This window comes from Lutjanus erythropterus, chromosome 13 (genome assembly GCF_056507025.1).
Source record: "Lutjanus erythropterus isolate fLutEry1 chromosome 13, fLutEry1.hap2, whole genome shotgun sequence".
Taxonomy (NCBI): Eukaryota; Metazoa; Chordata; class Actinopteri; order Lutjaniformes; family Lutjanidae; genus Lutjanus; species Lutjanus erythropterus.
In genome coordinates this window covers 23,229,585-23,252,508 of record NC_139329.1, presented here as the reverse complement: position 1 = coordinate 23,252,508, position 22,924 = coordinate 23,229,585, and the positions used below count along the sequence as shown (strand labels likewise).

The following is a 22,924-nucleotide window of genomic DNA, read 5'->3' as shown; positions in this document are numbered from 1 at the left end:
GCAAAATCACAGTAATTCTACCTCGTAGAATAGCCTTTTTTTTAAGTAGCAAAAACACGTTTTATTGTTGACCTTGTCCACAGCAGTACATTGCTTAGCTTATAGCTTCAAACTGGTGGCATGCTGACCAGCATCTACTGTATGTAATACACTGACTATGGATAAGTACCTTATACAGCCCGATTTCAAATAATCCAAACAATCCCTTTAATGTTTTTGAAATCACTTACTTTGTGAGCAGCATCACTGCTACTTTCTCATCCATTGTAACATCCTTCTTGTTGACTGTCACATTCAGGAGTATTCAGGCCTTCAACACAGCGCTGATGGGAAATACTGCTCTTTTCAAAATTCATGCTATCCTGTCTGCTCCAAAGATTGTGTTGCAGCCCCGAAGACAAGAGATCCACTGGCTGATCATGCAGTGTATCAGAGACTGTGTATTGAGCAGCAAGGTGGGATTATCACAATCGCCATCACATCACAAAGTATCACAGAATTTGAAAAATCGAATTTGTAATCTAATAGAGACCGTGTGACTTGATTCTGCCCATATATTTGTGTGTCAGCAATTTGTGCGTTGGATGCGTGGAACCTGCATTGAGTGCCCACCACAACGGGTGGATGGTGAAGAGGAGTTGGTGACATTTACCTTCTGCAGTGACGTGTGGCAGCATCCTCAGATAAATGAGAGCGCCATGACAGTGTCCCAGAACGTCCAGCGGCTCCTTTTCTCTGTGGATCCTCACCTTAACCACTGGAAACGCTATCGGGTGCTTTGGGAGAGGAACAAAACCATCTATGAAAAGTTTGCTGCAAGACAACCAACCTGTTTCATGTATGATAGTAAGCTGCACTTCCTGTCTGGTATCAAACAGGAGGTAATGCTGGAGCCTCTGTTTAAAAACGAGCACATCATCCATCTAAACCTGGAGCCTCTGGCTCAAACACTGCAGGAGATCACTGAGTCTTTGATCAGCTCACTGGGTAGCCTGCTCCACAAGCCTACCAAAGAGGATCTCTTCAGTCTAAGAGAGGAACTCACGGTATTGAATCATGCTACGCTGTTTGTATCATACATTTATGTAGAAAACAGTCTTTGATTTTTATATGTGATTTATCTTTATGGCTATTTTATACAACAGCAACTTTCTAAGTCACTGAAACAGACCCCTGACTCATTTGAAGACCTGAAGTCTGTCCTCAGCACCATCTCAGACATCAGAGACATGTCTCTAGATGTGGAGCTGAGATTCACTTATATCCAGGAAAGTTACAGAACACTGGCTATCTACAAAATAGAGGTACTGTGTGTTTAATGTAAAATTATTGTTCCTTAATATGTTTAGATTGTGTCTCTTGTTGAACTTTTTGTGCCATATTTTCTGTGTGTAGGTTGGAGAGGATGAACTGGAGCTTGTGGGCAAGATTGGCCAGATATGGAGTGACTTGTTCACAGAATCCAGAGAAGTGGATCGAAGTCTGACAGACGTTAAGAAATCATTTACTGTGGTAAGAAATCAAACCCATATAACAGAAAATTACAATTTTCTTACAGTAACAGTAACATTCTCCATTCATTACGTTCAAAGACTACAAAGGAGAAGATTGAAGAGTTTAAGCAGGAGTTGTCCATCTTTTCTGAAAGCTTCAACATGCATGGTCCAGGAGCTGTGGGAGATGATTTGGAGAAAGGTACTTGCCAGGAGGGTTTTTTTGCTTCCTCTTCTCCATTTCTGATTGAATTCTGATTCTGACTGATTTGACTTATACTTTTTCTTTACTCCCCTGTTGCTATTTCACTCACACACGCACACACACACACACACACACACACACACACACACACACACACACACACACACACACACACACACACACACACAAATTCATCCATCTCCCATTGTTGGTGTCTATACCCAATACCTGTCTGTACAATCCATGCTTATCCTGTCATGTCTCCTAATGTTTAAAAAGTCAGTCTTGCTTTTTCTCGCCTGTTATGTCTAGTTTCACAAAATTAAGGGAAAAAAATAAAGTTAACTGCAAAGGTACTTGTTCAGCTGAGCCCTATGGTTGGGTGTATACCCAGAACAATAATATATGGTGTTAAATCTTGAAATGCATTGGAGGAACAAGTCTCCCTCTTATACTCTTTGCAGGACTGACCATAATGGGAATGTATGAAGCAGACCTTGCCAAGTTAGTGGCAAGACAGCAGGAGCAAGCTAATGCTGAGAAGCTGTTGGACCTACAAGTCACTGTGTACCCAGAGGTTATCAGCATTCAGAAGGACATGAATGGGTTGAGACAGATATATGATATCTATAAAGCTCAGAAGGTCAGATATTGTGGCTTAAAATCGCATTTTGGGACACATTAAGCAATTCTGATCAACATGGTTTTACAAGTATTTTGTGTGTTTGTCCTTTACATCGTTTAGGATGCAAAGACAGAGTGGTCTCAGACCTTGTGGGTGGATTTAAACATCCAGCTGCTACAGCAGGGTGTTGAGGGTTTCATCAAAAGTGTTAGGCAGCTGCCCAAAGATGTGCGGGCGTTACCTGTGGCCCTCTTCCTTGAAGGACGCATGAAGGAGTTCAGAGAGTCTCTGCCTCTTCTTCTGGAACTGAAGGATGAGGCCCTCAGAGACAGGTCAGTCTGGAGATCAACCTCAGAACAAAACTGGAATAAATTTGACACCTGAAACAGGATGCCATTTAATAATATAGTTTGAAGATCAGAGCAGGAAGCACCTTTACAAAAGTGATCAAACACTTCTGTTTTCCTGTCAAATTTTTCGTCACATAAGAACCTTTTGATGTAATGTTTAATGCTAATATTTACATTTTCTGCATTTTTCTATCCTGACAAATACTGTACATCCATGAAGGAGTGTGAATATGGTCTCATAGTATTCAGCAGTGGACCTGTGTCGTTATGTTAAAGCAAATATATATTTTGAAGATCAAATTAACACTCTAAATGAATAACATTGAGTGTTCTTATGTTTTTGGCCACAGGCATTGGAAGGAACTGATGGAAAGGACCAACACTAGTTTTGAGATGAATCCTGACAGCTTCACTCTGGAGAACATGTTTGCTATGGAGTTGCATAAATATGCAAATGTTATAGGTGACATTGTCACCTCTGCTATGAAAGAGCTCAGTATTGAGAAGGCAAGCTTCCACATTTATAATCAAAAGGAGGGTCAAGTGGCCTTATTACAGAAAGTGAACCCCTTCTTATCTTAGTAATAAAACAGAAACATGTTTCCTAACTGAATTCAGAAAAAAATCCTATTTTAAAATAGAATGAGAATTTAACTAAAGGAATTCTGAGTTAGGATGGCATAGACCTTGTTATAAATTGGAAATAATTGTCCAAATTGACAGCACCACTGTTGTTAGGTTTGTATGATAATGGAAACGAAGATGGTGAACAACATCAACACTGAAATATTATGATTGAAAGGCTGTTCAAGTTTTAAATTTTACAGAAAATGTATATACTGACTGCCAAGATGATTACTTTTACCAATGCGCTACCAATTAAAGTTTTTAGTTTACTGTTCTACTGTAATTAGGATTTCTTGAATTAGGATAAGATATGAGGTCTTACACAGGATAGGCCACATCCTTGAGTTTAGGAATTACTTTTGTAATAGGAAGATGGGATTTTTCCTATCTTTGAAACTTAAGGTAGGACAAGAAGTTTGCATTTTTTCTGTAGTAAGGCCTCAGTTGTGTCAATGTAATAGTGAGATCATAAATACTTGTAAAACATATTATCTGTGTCTCTGCATTTGTGTGCTTCCAGGGAGTGAAGGAGGTGGCGGAGACCTGGGAGAATATGAAATTCAATGTGGTGGTCTATTTTAAAAGCACCCAGGAACGTGTTTCTATTCTGGGTGCAGTGGATGAAATCGTGCTGAACGTGGACAATGATGCCATGAACTTACAGAGCATGGCTGGCAGCCGTTTTGTTGGGCCTTTTCTTGGTACCATACAACAATGGGAAAAAGACCTGTCCCTCATCAGTGAAACCATAGAGGTCAGTGATAGCACCCAAATCTCCCATCGCTCTTAAAAGGGTAGTTCAGATTTTTTGAATAAGAGTTATATGAGCCACTTTTCCATAGTCACTGTATTAACAACAGTAGATGGTTGTCAGCATGACCCCAGTTTGTAGAAGTAGCAGGAGTACTGGTGCTGGAAGCTAAGCAATGTACTACTATGGACATCTTCAGCAGCAAAGTGTATTTTTGCTACCTAAAAAAAGGCCCACCTACAGAAATCATTATGATTTTAAGTGCACACTATATTTACAATATTTTTACCCCTTTACCTTGCCATCAGACAGCTTTTTCTAATGAGAAACCACTGTTATATTTATGTTTATGTTTTGTCACTGACATTGTCCACAGCAGTCCATTGCTTAGCTTCCAACAATGCTACTCCATGCCCATCTACTGTTGTTAATACACTGACTATGTATAAGTACCTCATACAACCCCACTTCAATACATCCTAAGTATTCCTTTAAGGTTTTTTTCTGAAAAAAATATTAATTTTACAGGTATGGTTGCTGGTACAACGAAAATGGATGTACCTGGAGAGCATATTCATTAGCGGAGACATTCGCACGCAGTTACCTGAGGAAGCCAAGAAATTTGATAACATCGACAAAAAGTTTAAAGAAGTGAGTGTTGCCGTAATATTCACCAAATGACAGCATAGTACAGTGTTACTGGACACCTCAAAATAATACTGTTTTCTTTTTTATGTAGATAATGAGTGACACAGTGAAAGGTCCAAACATCAAGCGGTGTTGCCTGGTTCCCAACAGGCTGATAGACCTCCAGGCCCTGAGTGATGGCCTAGAGAGGTGCCAGAAGAGTCTCAATGACTACCTGGACTCCAAGCGGAACGAGTTTCCTCGCTTCTTCTTCATCTCTGATGATGAACTGCTCAGCATTCTGGGGAGTAGTGACCCCACCTGTGTCCAGGAGCACATGATCAAGGTCTCAGGGATGAGGAGGCTCACTGCTTGCCATGTGTGTGAAATATTTTACTAAATATTTTTTTCTTTTCTTTGTCCCACAAGATGTATGATAACATAGCATCTCTGAGGTTTGACGTGGAAAGCAATGGGGAGACAGTAGCTGGAGCCATGGTGTCTGCTGAGGGTGAGGTGATGGAGCTCAAGAAGCCCATCCCAGTGGAGGGCCGGGTGGAGGAGTGGATGACAGGAATACTACAGGAGATGAGGAGGACTAATAGACTCATCACTAAGGAAGCAATCTTCCGCTACTGTGAGGACAGGAGCAGGTATGTGTTAAGATTATCATAGTTAACTAAAACAAACTACAAACTAAAAGCAGACACAAGGAGTAATTGTTGCATGTGTATTAATACTGGAATGTTTGGAATGACTGAGTGAATTGTCCTCACTATTATAAACTATTATGAACTTCTTAAATCTCGCCACTGACAAACACTCCTCATAATATAATGAAAAAATCTAAAACTAATGTTGAATAAAAACATTTTTAAACAGTAACAACTAAACTGAAACTAGTAAACCCACTCCAAAAACTAAACTGAAAATAAATCTAAATGAAAACAATTAAAATGAAATAATAAATACATAAATTTAATAAAAATACAAACTGTGATAACTATGACACTACATGTATGTGAGCAACTTTGCCCGTGTCTGTATGTGTGAAAATGCCACAGTAAATGTGTCTTTCTCATGGTACTCAGGGTGGACTGGATGTTGCTGTACCAGGGCATGGTGGTGCTGGCTGCAAATCAAGTGTGGTGGACCTGGGAGGTAGAGGATGTGTTTAATGAAGTGAAGAAAGGAGAGAAGCATGCACTGAGGAACTTCGCTAAGAAAATGCACCGGCAGATTGATGAGCTGGTAACACGCATAACACAACCTATGAAGAAAAATGACAGACGAAAGATAAACACCGTTCTTATCATTGATGTCCATGCAAGAGACATTGTAGACAGCTTTGTGCAAAACAGGTAAACTTAACCTTTGCTAGTTTTAATTTTTTTTTCATTGCACATGACAGTAAAACTCGTTTGTCTGAAGGTGGATGTCAATAACAAAAATGTAACTGTCCTCCCAGTATAATGGATGCACGAGAGTTTGAGTGGGAAAGCCAACTAAGATTCTACTGGGTCAAACAACAAGACGGCCTATTTGTGCATCAGTGCAGTGCTTCATTCTCTTACGGCTATGAATACATGGGGCTGAATGGTCGGTTGGTTATAACCCCACTGACAGACCGCATCTACCTCACCATCACACAGGTCTGAGAAGCTTTGCGAATTTCAAATCATCAACCAAACCAATTAATAACACACCCAAGCAGACAGTAAATTACTCTATCAGCTCACAGGATGTCGTTATGTGGGTGTGTGTTTGTGATGCAGGCCCTTTCCATGTACCTGGGGGGTGCTCCTGCTGGACCAGCTGGTACAGGAAAGACAGAGTCCACCAAAGATTTGGCCAAGGCCTTAGGCTTGCTCTGTGTGGTTACAAACTGTGGTGAAGGCATGGACAACATGGTAAGAAGCCTACATGTAAAGAGCAAAGTGCTACTGAGAAATATCTTAAACCTGTTCTGTAACATTTCTTGAGTAAGGACATCAATTAATTCATATCATAATTCACATTTAAAACATTACTGTGTGTTGCTTTTGCCCCAATGATAAATAGCTGTCATATGCTGAATTATATTTAGCGCAAATTTTAGCACTGAGTCGCAGGTTCATGAAAAGAATAAAGTTTTTAAACTTGACTAAAAAATTGCTCCAGATTTTCTTCCGATTTCTGATATTTCTTGCATGTTTGAAAGCATCTTGCCACTTTTAAACACAATAGTACCAGAAGTGTTTCAATTACAGCAGGTATCCTCTTCATTGTCCATTTTGAGTTTATGTTGGCAGTCAACTGTTAAGCTTGGTCAGCTGTTATGTTTGGATTTTTTTGATCAGTGTGTCATGGGCAGTTAAAACACAGATATGTGCCAGCATTAGAATGGTCCCTGTTCTTGTAGAGTGTTTAATTGGTGTGCCACGGCCTTACATGTCACATATAAAAAAATGCAACCACACCTATTAATAATAGAGGGTGTCTATAACCAAACAGACATGTATACTTATGGTATGTTCATGCATTTAATGTTTACTTGCTGGCACTGTGCTCATTTGCATATGTCTCAGAGGTGATGCCAAAACTTTACTCGATTGCACTCAAGGAGTATCCACTCTCATTTTTTTTTTTTAAATGTTACTAGACTTTTTTCCTTGATTTCCTTTCCTCTTTGTGTGTAGGCTGTGGGTAAGATCTTGTCTGGCCTTGCTCAGTGTGGAGCTTGGGGCTGCTTTGATGAGTTCAATCGTATTGATGCATCAGTGTTGTCAGTCATCTCCTCCCAAATCCAGACTATCCGCAATGCTCTCATTTTGCACTGCAAAAAGTTTCACGTAAGTCTGTTGTAGAAATGCATACACTGAAGTAATGAATACATCAAAAATAATTCCAGTTTTCATATAAATTCAAGGACATTTTGCAAAGATTGAAGGTTATTTCACTTGATGGCTTGTCTTTTTTAACCTACATGTAGAGGAGTTGTTGACCTTTATTCACCTTAAACCACCTTCTTTTCACTATGCACATCAGTTTGAAGGGCAAGAGATCACCCTGGATGATCGCATGGGTATTTTCATCACCATGAACCCAGGCTATGCAGGACGTACTGAGCTGCCAGAGTCAGTCAAAGCCCTCTTCAGACCTGTGGTGGTCATTGTGCCTGACCTGCAGCAGATTTGTGAGATCATGCTCTTCTCTGAGGGCTTCCTTATGGCCAAGGTGAGGGACACTGAACACAAACGATATTGTTACTATTCAGATCTCATCCTGAGCAATGTATAGTGAATATTGTATATGCAATATCATTAATGTACAAGATTTATATTAGTGTTCTCAGTAATGTGAAATGCAAGTATAAATTAGAATGAATAATTTAGAAAAAAAAAATTGAGGATTTTATCTCTCCACTTTTGCTTAATCCAGGTGCTGGCAAGGAAGATGACAGTACTGTATAAGCTGGGTCGTGAGCAGCTGTCCAAGCAGTCTCATTATGACTTTGGCCTGCGAGCTCTGAAGTCTGTCTTAGTGATGGCAGGAGAGCTGAAGAGAGGTTCACCAGACTTACGTGAGGTAGAGACCAGAGAAGATTTGTTTCATTTTCATATTGTGAACTTCTTTTTGCTTACATTCAATATGGAACGACAGTGGTATTATTCATGATCCTTCAGGTATATAGACTGAACCTTGATTGCTGTTAGGAAACTGTTGGGAATTTGTTTAGATCTTCCAATGCAAGATTTATTTATTCTGATTCAGGCAGTGTCTATCTAGCATCCTGCAGCAAGAAATGTTGCAGATACCACACTTTCTTATCAATGCGGTACTTTATATCAGGTTTTGCTGCTCCTTGTCAGTATGACTTAAAAACTGTCTCAGTCACATTCACTCTGCTCCATAGTGACATTCAATACGCTTTTTGTGCCAGGCTACCTGAGAACCTGTTTTTCTCAAAAGAACTGTAGGTTTAAAGGTTAAGGTTTACATTGATCTGTTGGCAGAGTATTTCAGAAATGGATTATAATATTCACAAGTATGTTTTCATTAGTGTATAATAATCTGAATGTTGTGTTTTCATTACCTTAGAATGAGCTGTTTATATCAGCAGAGGGCACTGATCTTCTTCTACGGAGTCCTCCATTTTGCACTGCCATGTTTTTACACTTGTCTAGAATGGACAAACTAAACTCTGGCTCTAGATCTGGCCTTTCGTGTTTTCCATGTGCTTTGCAGCTATCGTAGTTTCTCCTACACACTTGTAGAGTGAGTGTTTGCAATCTGCAAGCTCCCTGTTAGATGCCACTAAATCCTACACACCGAAACTTTGAACACTGAAAGAGAAAAACTAGAGGGAGGTCGCACAGATATAAAATTTAAATTGGGTGAGATTAATTTGATATGAAATTTTCAATCGTGAAAACATTTTCCACTTAAATCCTTGTGAACATGTTATTCTGGTGTTTTCTGTCTACAGGATGTGGTGTTAATGCGTGCTCTCAGGGACATGAACCTGCCAAAGTTTGTGTTTGAGGATGTGCCTCTGTTCCTCGGGCTGATCTCTGACTTGTTCCCTGGGTTGGACTGCCCTCGTGTTCGCTACCCCAACTTCAATGATGCAGTGGAACAGATCCTGGAGGAGAACAAATACATCCTGCTGCCTAACCAGGTGTCTAATGTGGTCTGTGGACAGATTTAGTTTTACCATGTGAATGTTTAGATGCTGAAACACCATATTCTTTATACTCTGTGGTTTCAGGTGGATAAAGTGGTGCAGATGTATGAGACAATGATGACCAGACACACTACTATGATTGTGGGCCCAACAGGTGGTGGAAAATCAGTTGTGATCAGCACATTATGTCAAGCTCAGACCAAGTCAGTGTCAGTTTAAACCACCTAGTTATACACCATCTTCCTGATCTTTTGTGGCCATAGTAGTAACCTTTTTATTTCATCATTAGATTGGGAATGCAGACCAAGATGTATCCCCTGAACCCTAAAGCCATGAGTGTCATTGAACTTTATGGTGTTCTGGACCCTGACACTCGAGACTGGACTGATGGGATCTTATCCAACATCTTCCGTGACATCAACAAGCCTACTGAGAAAAAAGAGCGGAGGTAAACAGGAGAGTGATTAAAAGATCACTGATTCATTCACATATTCATTCATAAATTGAGGAGATGAAGAAGGAAGAATTTCTGTGGAATAGTACACAAAGACTTGAACTTTGACTCACAGGTACATCCTGTTTGATGGCGATGTGGACGCTCTGTGGGTGGAGAATATGAACTCAGTGATGGATGACAACAAGCTCCTTACTCTAGCCAATGGAGAACGGATACGTTTACAGAGTCACTGTGCCCTGCTGTTTGAGGTTTGTCTGAATGTCCCTACACTTTTCTGCAACTCAACTTTCAGATCATAATATAATGAAACTTCACTGTTACAGGTTGGAGATCTTCAGTATGCTTCCCCTGCTACTGTTTCCCGCTGTGGGATGGTTTTTGTCGACCCCAAAAACCTAAAATACACTCCATACTGGCAGAGATGGGTAGCCAACAGACCTGGCAAGGTATTAGAAAAAAAACATAACCACTATGTAAAAATTGTATTTGCTCATAATTTGATAACAACTCAACGTCTTTGGCTTTTTTTCTAGGAACAAGAAGTGCTTAACAAACTGTTTGAGAAATATGTCCCCAGCTGCATTGACATGATTGTGGATGGTATTGTTGATGGCAAACAGGGCCAGAAACTGAAGACTGTCGTCCCTCAGACAGATCTGAACATGGTAAATTAATGTCATCCATCTCAAATATACTTCAGTTCTGGTGTTGTTGTATTTATACTTGAAGAATTGAGGAAGAATTAGTACGGTCCCATATTTTAGGTTGCTTGTATGAATTGTGCATGTGTTGGCTGTGTGTTCAGGTGACTCAGCTTTGCTTGACACTGGATGCATTACTTGAGGGTGAGAACAGCAGTGCTGAAGTCCTGGAGTGTTACTTCCTGGAAGCTCTGTACTGCTCACTAGGAGCCACATTGCTGGAGAGTGGCAGGACCAGGTTTGATGAGTTCATCAAAAGACTTTCCTGCTTAAACACAGTGCATGATGAGAAAGCCCTGGCTGGACCTAGTGAGATCCCAGGTAAGAAAGTATTAGTGCTTGATGATTATGAAATGAGTGTGCATTCTCATAATTGTGCATAATATACCTTTGTACATATAGTTTGATTGTTGGTGAAATTTAATTTGTATACTAGATTACTGTTTCTCAACCTGGGGTCCCACCCCCCCACAAGGTTGTCATCAAAGCTTCATGGGGAGTTGTGAGTCCTTTTTTTTAGAAATGCACAATAGGCCTGAATCTCAGCATTTCTGTGGAGAAAACTGAAAGCTGAACCGGACACTGAAAGAAGCCTATTAAGTATCTCAGACTGTTTTTACAACCTGCTCAAAATTCACCCAAATCACCTGTAGTTATTGCATTCACTATTTGTGTTATTTGTACAGTTGTTCTTTACTGTTATTATGAAACATCAAATATAATATGAAATATCCGTACAATATGTCAATTAGTAAGGGGTCATCAGTTCATTCAATGATAGAAAAGGGGTCCCTTCAGGAAAAGGGTTGGGAACCACCGTATTATACAACATGGTTGAGAGATATGACGATATATGAGATTTTAAAAAATGGTAGGTGGCCATTTAGCTCAGTTGCCGTGTACTGGGGCTGTGAGTCCTCTGCAGCAGCTGTGGGTTTGACTGTCACCTAAAGTCCTTTGCTGTGTGTCATTCTTCCACTCTGTTCCCCCCTTTCCTGTCCTGATTTCAGTTGTCCTATAACCTAAAAAAGCCCCCCCCCCCCCCCCAAAAAAAAAAAACATATATCTATCGAAAAAAGAAAAAACTGGTCGACCATCATTTCAGATACTGTTGAAAATTTCTGAACAGGATTGCTTGGTGGTTTTAGGTCGAATGTATAAATATAGTGAAAACAAGCCTAGCTTTACGTTTTAACAAGTTTATTCTCCACATGAATATGTGCAGGTGAATTTTATTATGTAATTTTTCAACATTATTATGTCTGTATCCATACAGGATACCTCCCAACTCTGTATGACTTCCATTTTGATGGAACCCAGGAGAAGTGGGTTCCCTGGAGTTCCCTGGTCACCAAATACATCCACAGTCCTGACATGAAGTTTGCTGATATTCTAGGTAAAGTTCAAGTCTGTGAGCTGTAAGACAAGAACAAATCCAGTGTCCTCAGAAAATAAAAACAAATATGCATACATACTTGCACTTTAAACTTTTTGGCCCTCCCTCCCTCCTTTTTCCACTTTGATTCATCCGTCCTCCATCTTTGCCATAGTGCCAACTATTGATACCACGAGGGCCAGCTGGATCCTGGAACAGATGGTGAAAATTAAAAGGCCAGTGCTTCTGGTTGGAGAGTCTGGAACCTCCAAGACTGCCACGATTCATAACTTCCTAAAGAACCTCAGTGCTGATACAAGAGTGAGTTTATCTAAACATGCATGTGTGTATTTTTTATGTCACTTGAGATTATATTTCTTCTTCTTCTCTCTCTAGATTACTCTGATCATCAACTTCTCATCCAGAACGACTTCAGTGGACCTGCAGAGGAACCTGGAGGCCAATGTGGAGAAAAGAACCAAAGAGATCTATGGGCCTCCTATGGGGAAGAGACTGCTGGTCTTTATGGATGACATGAATATGCCAAAGGTACGAGCTATGAGCTCCCAACTATGTCTCTTATCTCCTTTATTGTGATAAGTGACTAAGGTTGTATGTTTGCTATTCTTTTAATATCCTGTATGCTCATCTAGGTGGATAGTTACGGCACACAGCAGCCTATCGCACTTCTGAAGTTGTTATTGGACCGAGGAGGCATATATGACAGAGGGAAGGAGCTTAACTACAAAATCCTCAAGGACCTCGGCTTCATTGCTGCCATGGGAAAGGCTGGAGGTGGGAGAAATGAGGTAGATCCCCGCTTTGTCTCGCTCTTCAGTGTCTTCAGCATTTCTTTCCCTTCGGTGGAGTCCCTCCACCTCATCTATGCTTCTATCATCAAAGGCCACACCAGAGTGAGTATCTATGTCTCTCTCCACATAACTCAATACATATCAGAATTTCAATCATCCGCATCACCTGGATATAATAAACTTGATTAAATGTTTTAGACATTTGAGGATGTCATACAGAAGGCTTGTGATAAAGTCACCATCTGCACACTGGAGCTGTACAACAACATCATCAAAGATCTGCCACCAACTCCCTCCAAGTTCCATTACATTTTCAATCTGAGGGACCTGTCAAGAGTCTACAATGGACTGACCCTCACCAAACCTGACAGGTCTGATGAAGTGCATTCACTCTATTAAGAGAGACTTTGCAGTTATAGGTCTGTCTTTCTTAAACCTGGCATTTACATGCTTCCCGGGTAATCTGATTACAGTTGGACAGGTCTAAGTTCACACATATTATAGTGCGTTTCCAGATGCATCCTGACCACATGTGATTGGATAACACTTCCTTGCCCTATATGCAAACACACACTGAGGGTATTTTGTCATTTGAGTGTCCATTACTGTCTATTTGGCTGTTCAATACCAAGGTTCAATTATTGGTTCCTTTTTTTGTTCAGTGCCACACTAAACTACTAAATCAGTTTACAGATTTTACCTGCACTGTCAGCGCAGAACTCAGAATGTGGTCTGAGTGATCAGATCTCAAATTTGTCCTCCATACATCTTGGGTGCATTCACAGCTTTACCTAGAGCTGTTCACTTCTGATCAGATCACCCTTGACGCATGTTGATACCAGGTCTTAACAGCCCCTTAATGTCTTTGTTTTCCCTGATTTCTCTAACAGGTTTTTGACTGTTACTCAGTTTGTGCGTGTTTGGAGAAATGAGTGCCTGAGAATCTTCCATGACAGGCTCATTGATGAAACTGACAAAACCTTGGTAACTGTTAATAATGGTTTTAGATATTTACTGTTTTGACTTGAGGGACAAACACAATATGCGTAATTGTTCCTCCAACTGTACAAAAGCAAATGTAGGCTTGTATTCAGTGTGATTTTTTGCCACCAGGTTCAAGGCCACATAAAGAACCTGATTGAGGAGCATTTCAAGTCAGACATGGAGACAGTCATGAGGGACCCGATTCTTTTTGGAGACTACAGGACAGCTCTCAGTGAGAGCGAACCAAGGGTGTACGAGGACATACAGGATTATGATGCTTCAAAAGCCATGTTTCAGGTATTGTCAAGTTATTAACTGTTGTTAACTGTGATGAGTGGCCTCAATCTAATGCTTGTTTTGGAATACAGTAGTATAATAAAGCAACTGTAGTTTTGTTACAGTAATTTACTGCCACATTCTGTTTTTAGATATACTGAAAGACTACTCTGTTTTGCATTGTGCAGGAAATTCTAGAAGAATACAATGAGAACAAGTCTAGGATGAATTTAGTACTGTTTGATGACGCTCTGGAGCATCTGACCCGAGTGCATCGCATCATCCGCATTGATCGTGGCCATGCGCTACTCGTCGGTGTGGGGGGCTCTGGCAAGCAGTCCCTCACCAAGCTTGCTGCTTTCACTGCTGGCTGTGAGGTTGTTAAACTCAAAAACCAGCACTTAAGTATAGCTCCATATAGCTCCTGATTTCTGTGTTGTTAAAAATCACTTACAGAGGAATATTTGCAAATCAATGTTCAGCAAATAGTAATGGATTCTGCTTTTCTCAGGTGTTTGAGATAACACTATGCAGAGGATACAGTGAGTTAAACTTCCATGAAGACCTGAAAACACTGTACTTGAAGCTTGGCATTGAAAATAAGAAGACACTGTTCCTCTTTACTGATGCACATGTTGCTGAAGAAGGCTTCCTGGAACTCATTAACAACATGCTCACCTCAGGTTTGATATCACACAAACCTCCTGGCTCACACTGTCTGTCTTTAAAGCTACAGCTGTTGTACCCTGATCATGCTCTCATTATAGGCATTGTTCCTGCTTTGTTCCCTGATGATGAGAAGGAGTCAGTTCTCAACCAGCTTCGTGAAGAGGCTCTTAAGATGGGAGTAGGTCCATCCAAAGAGAGTGTGTGGCAATACTTTGTCAACAAGAGCGCCAACAATCTACACATTGTTTTAGGCATGTCTCCAGTGGGAGACACCTTGAGGACACGCTGCAGAAACTTCCCAGGTGACATAAAGAGTCACGCTTTTCATGATTTTAATAGAATTTCTGATTTTATTTCACTAACCCTGTGTATTTCTTTATCAGGGCTGATGAACAACACTGTGATAGACTGGTTCCGGCCATGGCCTCCACAAGCATTACTTGCAGTTGCTCAGTCTTTCCTCGGTATGTAATTAGACACTTTTATATCTTTTTTAAAAGCATCTTTTATGGAAAAGTTTGTTTCCAGAAAGCCATTTAAGGGCTGCCTTTTCTTAATTTAGCTGTGATGAGACCTATATCTGGAAATTTATCCCAAAATCTCAACAATTATTTTGGAGGAATTCACAGTTTTGTCTTTGCTACAGGTGAAAGTCCAATGATTCCTGAGGCGCACTCTGCAGCAGTAATAGATCATGTATGCATGGTCCATAGCTCTGTGGGTGAATACAGCAAGCTCTTCCAGCAGAAACTCAGGCGGTGCAACTATGTTACTCCAAAAAACTACTTGGACTTCATTAACACTTATTCCAACCTCCTGGAGGAAAAGGACCAACATATCCTGGGTGAGGATATGGAGCATGTTAAAAAAAAAGAGAATGATGATGCACGCAAATGTGAATATATTATTCAGGAAAGCACAAATAATGCAATGAAAAGTGATGTTTCTTTTTTTTCAAAGTTGCTTATAATTATTCAGAAAAAGTCAGTCCATTATTACATCTTCATAGAAGGAAGAAAAGGTTGCGTCTAACTCAATCAATCACTGATTAAATGCACCAATGCTAACCTACGCTGCTGTCTTTAAAAGTATACTATCGGTACTGTATGAACAATGTGGAGCATTATAAGATTTGGATGGAGTTCATGGCTGAAATCATGAATGAGCAGCAAACAGGTGAAAAGAGTTGACAACGCAGAGTTGAAGAAGTGGGAAAGGGAAGTAGGATACAAAATACAGTTTGGCTGGGAGCTAAACTGCATAGCTGCCTTAACTTTGTTTGAAGATGCAGCTGAAAGAGTAGGCATACTTGTGAAAAGTAATGGAAACTTGTTTAATTAAGATGAATTGTATTTAAAAGTTGAAGAAAACTCACAAATGATATTGAACATTTTAAGGTTTGAATGTAGTCCCTAGCCAAGTATGAAAGTATGAAAATGTAGACAAAGGGATATAAATTGATGGAAATTTGGAAAGGGTCTAATTAACTCATGCCAGTCAGCTTTGAATGAGTTCGCTGAGGTTGAGGATAAGTGTTTTTTATGTTTTTGTTGAATAAGTTGAATTTATGAAATGATTTGAATGGAGCTTCTAGCTGTGCCTCTTTGGGATCACATGTTCTCTCCTGTTCCAGCTCAGTGCAAACATTTAGAGGGAGGTTTGGATAAACTGAAGGAGGCCAGTGAGCAGCTGGCTGAGCTGAATGTCAAGCTAGCAGAGCAGAAGGTGGTCCTCGCTGAAAAGTCCACCGCTTGTGAGGCCCTGCTGGATGAGATCACAGCAAATACGACTGTAGGTCAGTGAGTACCTGCATCTCTTAACTGCGGGTTGTACTAAACGCAGTGTCCTTGCAGCTTCTGAAACTAAACATGGCTGTTACAAACCACTTATCAATAACCTTTCCCTCTAGCTGAGGAAAAAAAGACTCTGGCAGAAGACAAGGCCAAAGAGATTGAGGAGCAGAACAAAGTGATAGCCGTTGAGAAGAAAGAAGCTGAAAGTTCCCTTGCTGAAGCTTTGCCGGCATTAGAGGCAGCCCGCGAAGCCTTGCAAGACCTTGAAAAATCAGATGTCACAGAAATTCGGTAAACTTCTGCTTACTCAGAGGACCATTGCGTTCTGTTGTTGAAAAAGCTGTATGTATGTATGTAAGAAAAGACAAAAACATCATGCCTAATCAATAATACTCCCCTCTTTATTGTGAAATAAACCCCAACATGGTGATGCCTTCAATCATCCTGTACTGTACATTATCCTTTACATATCAGTCATGAAAAAACAGGACTTAAAATGACCTGAACAAAAAAGCAGACTTCCACCATCTGTTAATCTGCTGCTAATCTATCTGCCTTTTCCTGCTGGTCCATTATGCAGATCCTTTGCCAAGCCGCCCAAACAGGTGCAGGTGGTTTGTGAGTGCATCCTGGTGTTGCGTGGCTACAAGGATATCAGCTGGCAGTCAGCCAAGGGGATGATGTCAGAAGCCAACTTCCTGCGCTCGCTGATGGAGATGGACTGTGATTCCATAAATAACAACCAGGTCAGGACTGTCAAAGGTAAGTCAGCTTCATGATAAATGGAATATGTAAATAATAATATCCATGCACTGTATATAGATAGTTTGCCACAGTTGTTTTCCTTGCAATTTCCCTGGCTAGGCTTCCTAAAGAACCTCCAGACAAGTTTTAAGGAGATGCAAGCCATCAGTAAGGCTGGCTCAGGAATGCTCAAGTTTGTTGAGGCTATCATGGGTTACTGTGACGTTGCCAGAGAGATAAAACCCAAGAGAGAGAAGGTAATACAAGGTCTGAAAATTCTTATAGATCATGTTCTCTAAGAAGAAACACAGACATAACAGCTATTTCCAATATTTTCTTAGGTGGCAATCCTAGAGAAGAACTTCTTTCAGAGTAAGCGGGAGCTGGAGCACATTCAGACCGAGCTGAGTGATATTCAGAAGGAGCTGGAGGCTCTTAGAGAGAAGTACGATGATGCTACCATTGAGAAAATGCAGCTACAAGAGGAGGCTGAGCTCATGGAGCGGAGGCTGATAGCTGCTGACAAACTCATCTCTGGCCTGAGCTCTGAGAATGAACGGTTAGACTTAAAAAGACACAACACATGAAACTATGAGTCAAATAATACTGCTAATAGTTGTTTCTTTGTTTCTTTTTAATCTTCTTTTATTCATCTCTTTGTGTCTCCACCTATTTCTCCTTACTGCTGTCTTTTTTTAACCTTTAACTTCTTATATACATATGGTTTGTATATTCATTAGTGCAAGGAAGAAAAAAAGAAATCAAATAGACAAAAAAAACAAACAAACCAAAATTAAAGGGGGTGTCATAGATATCACTGTAAATAATACCAGTATCAGTTACCATTCATGGGGTTATCTTTTTGAAATAAATGAATGTAAAAGGTTACCATATCAGATAGAGCATATTAAAATTTCCTTTCAGTGAAAAAAATATTTTATTCTAAGTACTGCATTACATCCTTCAGCAAGGATAAGTGAGCTACTGGGTTTGTCTATTTTTAGTTAAACAAAATCAATCTTTGTGCTAACAATGTCTTTAACAATGCTACAATGCAACAATACTTCTTCCCCTTCTACACTGTCCCCGCCCAGATGGACACAAGATTTGGAGGAGTTGAAGCAGCGGCGTGTGCGTCTCCTGGGTGACTGTCTGATCTCTGCTGCTTTCCTGAGCTACGAAGGGGCCTTCAGCTGGGACTTCAGGAATGAAATGGTCTACCAAGTATGGGTCAAGGATGTGCAGGTGAAAGGCATCCCCCTGAGTCAGCCTTTCAAAATCGAAAACCTTCTGACTGATGAAGTAGAAATCAGTAGGTGAGAAGAAACACAAGTTGACAATTTGCAGTATGAGTATGTCCTGTCAAGTCATATGAATAAGATGTTGTGGTTGCAGAGCAGGTGCTTGTTGTATATGGACTTGTCTTTATTTTGGCTGTGCTAAACAGTGACTGTAGGGCTAACTATGTGTCAAATAAACCCTGTGTGACAGATGGGGTTCAGAGGGCTTGCCTCCAGATGAGCTGTCAGTGCAGAATGGAATCCTCACAACCAAAGGGAGCCGATTTTCCCTGTGTATTGACCCTCAACAGCAAGCTCTCAACTGGATTAAGAAAAAGGAAGAAAACAATAATCTCAAGGTACAAAAAGTTTCATATTGATAGTTATGCATCATTACTGCACACAAATCCCAGAATGACTGCTTTAGACAGCTTCCCACTGCTAACAGCCCCACAATTTTCTCTGAGTTATCTGTCTGCTAGAGAGCAAAGAGTGTTTTTGAACGGTAGCTTCTCAGACAGCAAAGATGTATCCTGTGGAGCCCCACATAGCAGTTGTCTTGGCCCACTTCTGTTTCCCATTTCCATCAATTATTGTCTGTCCTGGAGCAAGCAAATATGTAAATATATACAGATGACTCAACTCTGTTCAGGATTGCAGCTATGTGTAGAGATCTAAATGAAATGCTCTGCAATGAATTACTCCTCACTGCTCTTTTAAGACTGCGGCCACAAAGATGCATTGTGGACTGTCATGGTTGACCTTTGAAGAGGAATTAACACCCACTCTTCTCATATTTGCCAGAATTGCAATGGTATATGGTAAACCAGACTACTTCATAGAACAACTTGTCCAGCCAGGTCTATCACGTAATCATCATACCAGATAGGTCACCATGGGTCAGCTGGAACTTCCTAAACCAAGAACAATTCAACTTAAAAACTGAGTAATTTATGGAGTGTCCAGCCAGAGGAATACATTATTTAAAAAGATGAAGAAAAATCAGAAGAAAATATTTATTCATAAAAACACTTAAACAATGACTAAATAATAAGTGATTGTTTAAGTTATCTGATATTTGTAATGTTTCAACTTTTAATATGTAATTTTGGGCTGCATTGACTGGAGTTGGTCACTGCTGTCTGTGTGCTGCCAGTGTTTGTTTAATGTTTTATGTTTTTAATTGGACCCCAGGAAGATAAGTAACCACCGCTGCAGAAGCTAATGGGGATCCAAATAAAGAATAAAGAATAAGCACTTTGTAGACAGTCAGAATGTGTGGTCCTGATAGTGTGATCATCCTTTTTTCCCCAGATCTCATCTTTCAATGATCCAGACTTCCTGAAGCAGTTAGAAATGTCCATCAAATATGGCTTCCCATTCCTTTTCCAAGATGTGGATGAGTACATCGACCCCGTGATTGACAATGTCCTGGAAAAGAATGTAAAAGGAGCAGAGGGCAGACAAGTCGTCATGCTGGGTGACAAGGAGGTCGACTATGATCCCAACTTTAGACTGTACCTCAACACCAAACTGGCTAATCCCAAATATTCTCCATCAGTGTTTGGAAAAGCCATGGTCATTAACTACACTGGTAAGATCTTTTAGCATGGCAGCCAAAGTTTTTATTTGTAACATTTGACCAGCATGTACTAAAAGCTTTGCCTGTCTCTGTCCGTGGATTTATTGTATCTATGTTCCATGTAGTGACCCTTAAAGGTCTGGAGGACCAGCTGCTGAGTGTTATCATGGGCTTTGAGAAGAAGGAGCTGGAGGAGCAGCGTGAGTATTTGATCCAAGAGACAAGTGACAGTAAGATGCTGCTGAAGAAACTTGGGGACTCACTGCTCAGAGAGCTGGCCACGTCTACAGGCAACATGTTAGATAACACAGAGCTCATTTTCACACTGGAGGAAACAAAGTCAAAAGCCAGTGAGGTCAGTTTGGCTGTATCAAGTATCAGTGAACTCATGGAGGAATATAAATTTCACTCAAATCACCGATCATGTCTTTTTCATTGTTTGTTGTTGTGATCATCAGGTATTTGAGAAACTGGAGCTGGCTGAGAAGACGGCCGTGGACATTGATAAACTTAGAGACGGCTACCGACCTGCTGCCAAGCGCGGTGCTATCCTGTTCTTCGCCCTGACAGAAATGGCTCTTGTGAACAGCATGTACCAGTACTCTCTAGCCTCTTACCTGGAGGTGTTTGACTTTTCACTGCGCAGATCTCTGCCTGACTCTTCCCTACGCCAAAGACTGATGAACATCATAAACACTCTGACATACAGTGTTTTTAACTATGGCTGCACAGGTAAAATAAAAAGATTGGTTAATACATTGGATGAAAAAAGATCAATTTCTTAAGACAGTATTTATCATCTTTATTATCTTGTAAATTTCATAACCTGATCTCACTGCATATCCTCAGGTTTGTTTGAGAAACACAAGCTGCTCTTTTCCTTTAACATGACCATCAAGATTGAACAGGCAGAAGGGAGGGCACCTCAGGAGGAGCTGGAGTTTTTTATCAAGGGTGAGATATCCAAAGATTTTGGACTCTAAAATATTTAAAGGACCAGCGTGTGAGCCATCTGAAATCAGAATGAGAAATACTTTGTTGATCCCCAGGGGGAAATATATCTAAGCGTAGAGAATTCTAAGAAAAATAGAAACTATAAAAAAGAAGTGTGTAAAAAATATGTACATTATACTACAATATCTAACAAACATATAAGCCATAAGTAGTGCCAGTGCTTAGTTTGTCTGCTCTGGGCCGCTGTAGAAACATGGTGGTGCAACATGGTGGCCTCCCTGAAAGCGGTCCCACAGTCTCTGTAGATATAAAGGGCTCATTCTAAGGTAACAAAAAACTTAGGGATTCTTATTTTCAGTTGATTATGCACTAATGAAAACATACTCATGAATATCATATTCCATTTCTGCCATATTCTACCAATAGATCCATGTCAGTCTTACACACTGGACCTTTAAGTAGGCTACAGTTAAGCATACACAAATGCATGTATGCACACAATGTTCAAAGCAAATCTTCCTTTTTTCCGCCTCATATGTAAAGGTAATCTCTCCTTGGAAAAGAGCAAGCGCAAAAAGCCTTGTGACTGGCTTCCAGACCAAGGATGGGAGGACATAGTGAAACTTGCAGAACTCTTTCCTGAGCAGTTTGGCTCTCTGCCTGATGATGTGGAGAAAAATTCTCCTGGATGGGAGTCCGTAAGTGATCACAGTGACAAAATCATCACAGGCATTTCACGTAATTGGTTGAGAGTTTAACGCCCTTATTTTTTCCTCCTCAGTGGTATGACTTAGATACCCCAGAACAAGCTCCGTTCCCCATGAAATATGAGGAAAACCTGTCAGCCTTTCAGAAGCTGCTGCTGCTGCGCTGCTTCCGTGTTGATAGAGTCTACAGAGCTGTGACTGACTATGTCACTGTCACCATGGGCGAGAAGTGAGAGCGTTTCTATTGAGATAATGCAGTTTAAGATATACTCAGTATATGTACATGTATAATGTATACTGTCACTGTATATACAGAATATAAAGTGTATACAGTGTCTGTCCTGTATATAGACCCCTGTGGTGCAAGTTAAGTTGAAATAAAAACAATAATTAATAAATAAATAAAAATAAATACAATTATTTGACAAAGTTTACAGATGATATACTTACTTAAACAGAAAAGAAATCAAGACCTGAGTTTTAATGTGTTTTCTTGTATTTCTGCTCAGATATGTTCAGCCCCCTGTGATCAACTTTGATGCTATTTACAAGCAGAGTACACCATCCTCCCCCATTGTCTTCATCCTGAGCCCTGGATCAGATCCAGGCAGTGACCTCACGAAACTAGCAGAGAGGTCAGGCTTTGGAGACAAATTCAAGTTCCTTGCTATGGGTCAAGGCCAAGAGAAGGTACTGAAGACTGTTTTTTTTTTTCCATATCACAGTTATGAAGCATCTGGATCTCTAAGTAAATACACTAAGTAATGCTTAAAAGTAGTGAAGCTAATGGTGACTGTCTTCTGTGATAAAGGTGGCACTGCAGTTGTTGGAGAAAGCTGTGTCCCGTGGTCACTGGTTGATGCTACAGAACTGCCACCTGCTGGTAAAGTGGTTAAAGGAACTGGAGAAGTCCTTAGAGAGGATCACCAAGCCCAACCCAAATTTTCGCTTGTGGATCACCACCAACCCCACTAAGGATTTCCCCCTTGGCATCCTGCAGAAGTCTCTGAAGGTGAAATACATTTTGTCTTTACCTTCAGTAGTGTTTGCTTTAGATTTGTAGACGGTAGGGTAGATTTTCTAAGATCCAGTAGTGGGAACAAGAATTTCGTTTTACAAAGCAAGCTGATATGGTGGCTAACCACATTCAATTTAACTTTTAATACATATCAAAAGTATTTAATTTAATTTATAAGTGTTTAATTTTGTTTACAAAGTTCTCAAATCTTTTCTTGTTCTTTTGTAG

At 40.3% G+C, this 22,924-nt stretch overlaps 1 protein-coding gene across 2 annotated transcripts in view; it reads left to right on the top strand.

The window, feature by feature from the left end:
* LOC146316572 (dynein axonemal heavy chain 10-like) overlaps window positions 1-22,924 on the top strand; it is a 35,363-nt gene that overhangs the window by 8,416 nt on the left and 4,023 nt on the right. For both annotated transcript variants that reach the window (XM_084734125.1, XM_084734124.1), the window contains exons 18-69: window positions 299-455; window positions 570-1,046; window positions 1,146-1,304; window positions 1,396-1,512; window positions 1,593-1,695; window positions 2,163-2,341; window positions 2,444-2,655; window positions 3,024-3,180; window positions 3,821-4,054; window positions 4,580-4,702; window positions 4,791-5,024; window positions 5,108-5,331; window positions 5,770-6,039; window positions 6,147-6,330; window positions 6,454-6,588; window positions 7,357-7,509; window positions 7,706-7,894; window positions 8,099-8,245; window positions 9,147-9,338; window positions 9,429-9,547; window positions 9,634-9,792; window positions 9,914-10,049; window positions 10,125-10,247; window positions 10,335-10,466; window positions 10,607-10,823; window positions 11,779-11,898; window positions 12,053-12,198; window positions 12,274-12,426; window positions 12,531-12,791; window positions 12,888-13,060; window positions 13,580-13,673; window positions 13,803-13,970; window positions 14,138-14,326; window positions 14,461-14,632; window positions 14,717-14,920; window positions 15,002-15,082; window positions 15,265-15,462; window positions 16,252-16,413; window positions 16,528-16,702; window positions 16,992-17,173; window positions 17,276-17,412; window positions 17,497-17,714; window positions 18,250-18,471; window positions 18,647-18,794; window positions 19,750-20,029; window positions 20,143-20,372; window positions 20,476-20,749; window positions 20,867-20,971; window positions 21,515-21,669; window positions 21,753-21,907; window positions 22,188-22,368; window positions 22,490-22,690. In XM_084734125.1, coding sequence (XP_084590251.1) covers window positions 299-455; window positions 570-1,046; window positions 1,146-1,304; window positions 1,396-1,512; window positions 1,593-1,695; window positions 2,163-2,341; window positions 2,444-2,655; window positions 3,024-3,180; window positions 3,821-4,054; window positions 4,580-4,702; window positions 4,791-5,024; window positions 5,108-5,331; window positions 5,770-6,039; window positions 6,147-6,330; window positions 6,454-6,588; window positions 7,357-7,509; window positions 7,706-7,894; window positions 8,099-8,245; window positions 9,147-9,338; window positions 9,429-9,547; window positions 9,634-9,792; window positions 9,914-10,049; window positions 10,125-10,247; window positions 10,335-10,466; window positions 10,607-10,823; window positions 11,779-11,898; window positions 12,053-12,198; window positions 12,274-12,426; window positions 12,531-12,791; window positions 12,888-13,060; window positions 13,580-13,673; window positions 13,803-13,970; window positions 14,138-14,326; window positions 14,461-14,632; window positions 14,717-14,920; window positions 15,002-15,082; window positions 15,265-15,462; window positions 16,252-16,413; window positions 16,528-16,702; window positions 16,992-17,173; window positions 17,276-17,412; window positions 17,497-17,714; window positions 18,250-18,471; window positions 18,647-18,794; window positions 19,750-20,029; window positions 20,143-20,372; window positions 20,476-20,749; window positions 20,867-20,971; window positions 21,515-21,669; window positions 21,753-21,907; window positions 22,188-22,368; window positions 22,490-22,690 — 9,316 coding nt within the window. The remainder of the gene's footprint in view (window positions 1-298; window positions 456-569; window positions 1,047-1,145; window positions 1,305-1,395; window positions 1,513-1,592; window positions 1,696-2,162; window positions 2,342-2,443; window positions 2,656-3,023; window positions 3,181-3,820; window positions 4,055-4,579; window positions 4,703-4,790; window positions 5,025-5,107; window positions 5,332-5,769; window positions 6,040-6,146; window positions 6,331-6,453; window positions 6,589-7,356; window positions 7,510-7,705; window positions 7,895-8,098; window positions 8,246-9,146; window positions 9,339-9,428; window positions 9,548-9,633; window positions 9,793-9,913; window positions 10,050-10,124; window positions 10,248-10,334; window positions 10,467-10,606; window positions 10,824-11,778; window positions 11,899-12,052; window positions 12,199-12,273; window positions 12,427-12,530; window positions 12,792-12,887; window positions 13,061-13,579; window positions 13,674-13,802; window positions 13,971-14,137; window positions 14,327-14,460; window positions 14,633-14,716; window positions 14,921-15,001; window positions 15,083-15,264; window positions 15,463-16,251; window positions 16,414-16,527; window positions 16,703-16,991; window positions 17,174-17,275; window positions 17,413-17,496; window positions 17,715-18,249; window positions 18,472-18,646; window positions 18,795-19,749; window positions 20,030-20,142; window positions 20,373-20,475; window positions 20,750-20,866; window positions 20,972-21,514; window positions 21,670-21,752; window positions 21,908-22,187; window positions 22,369-22,489; window positions 22,691-22,924) is intronic.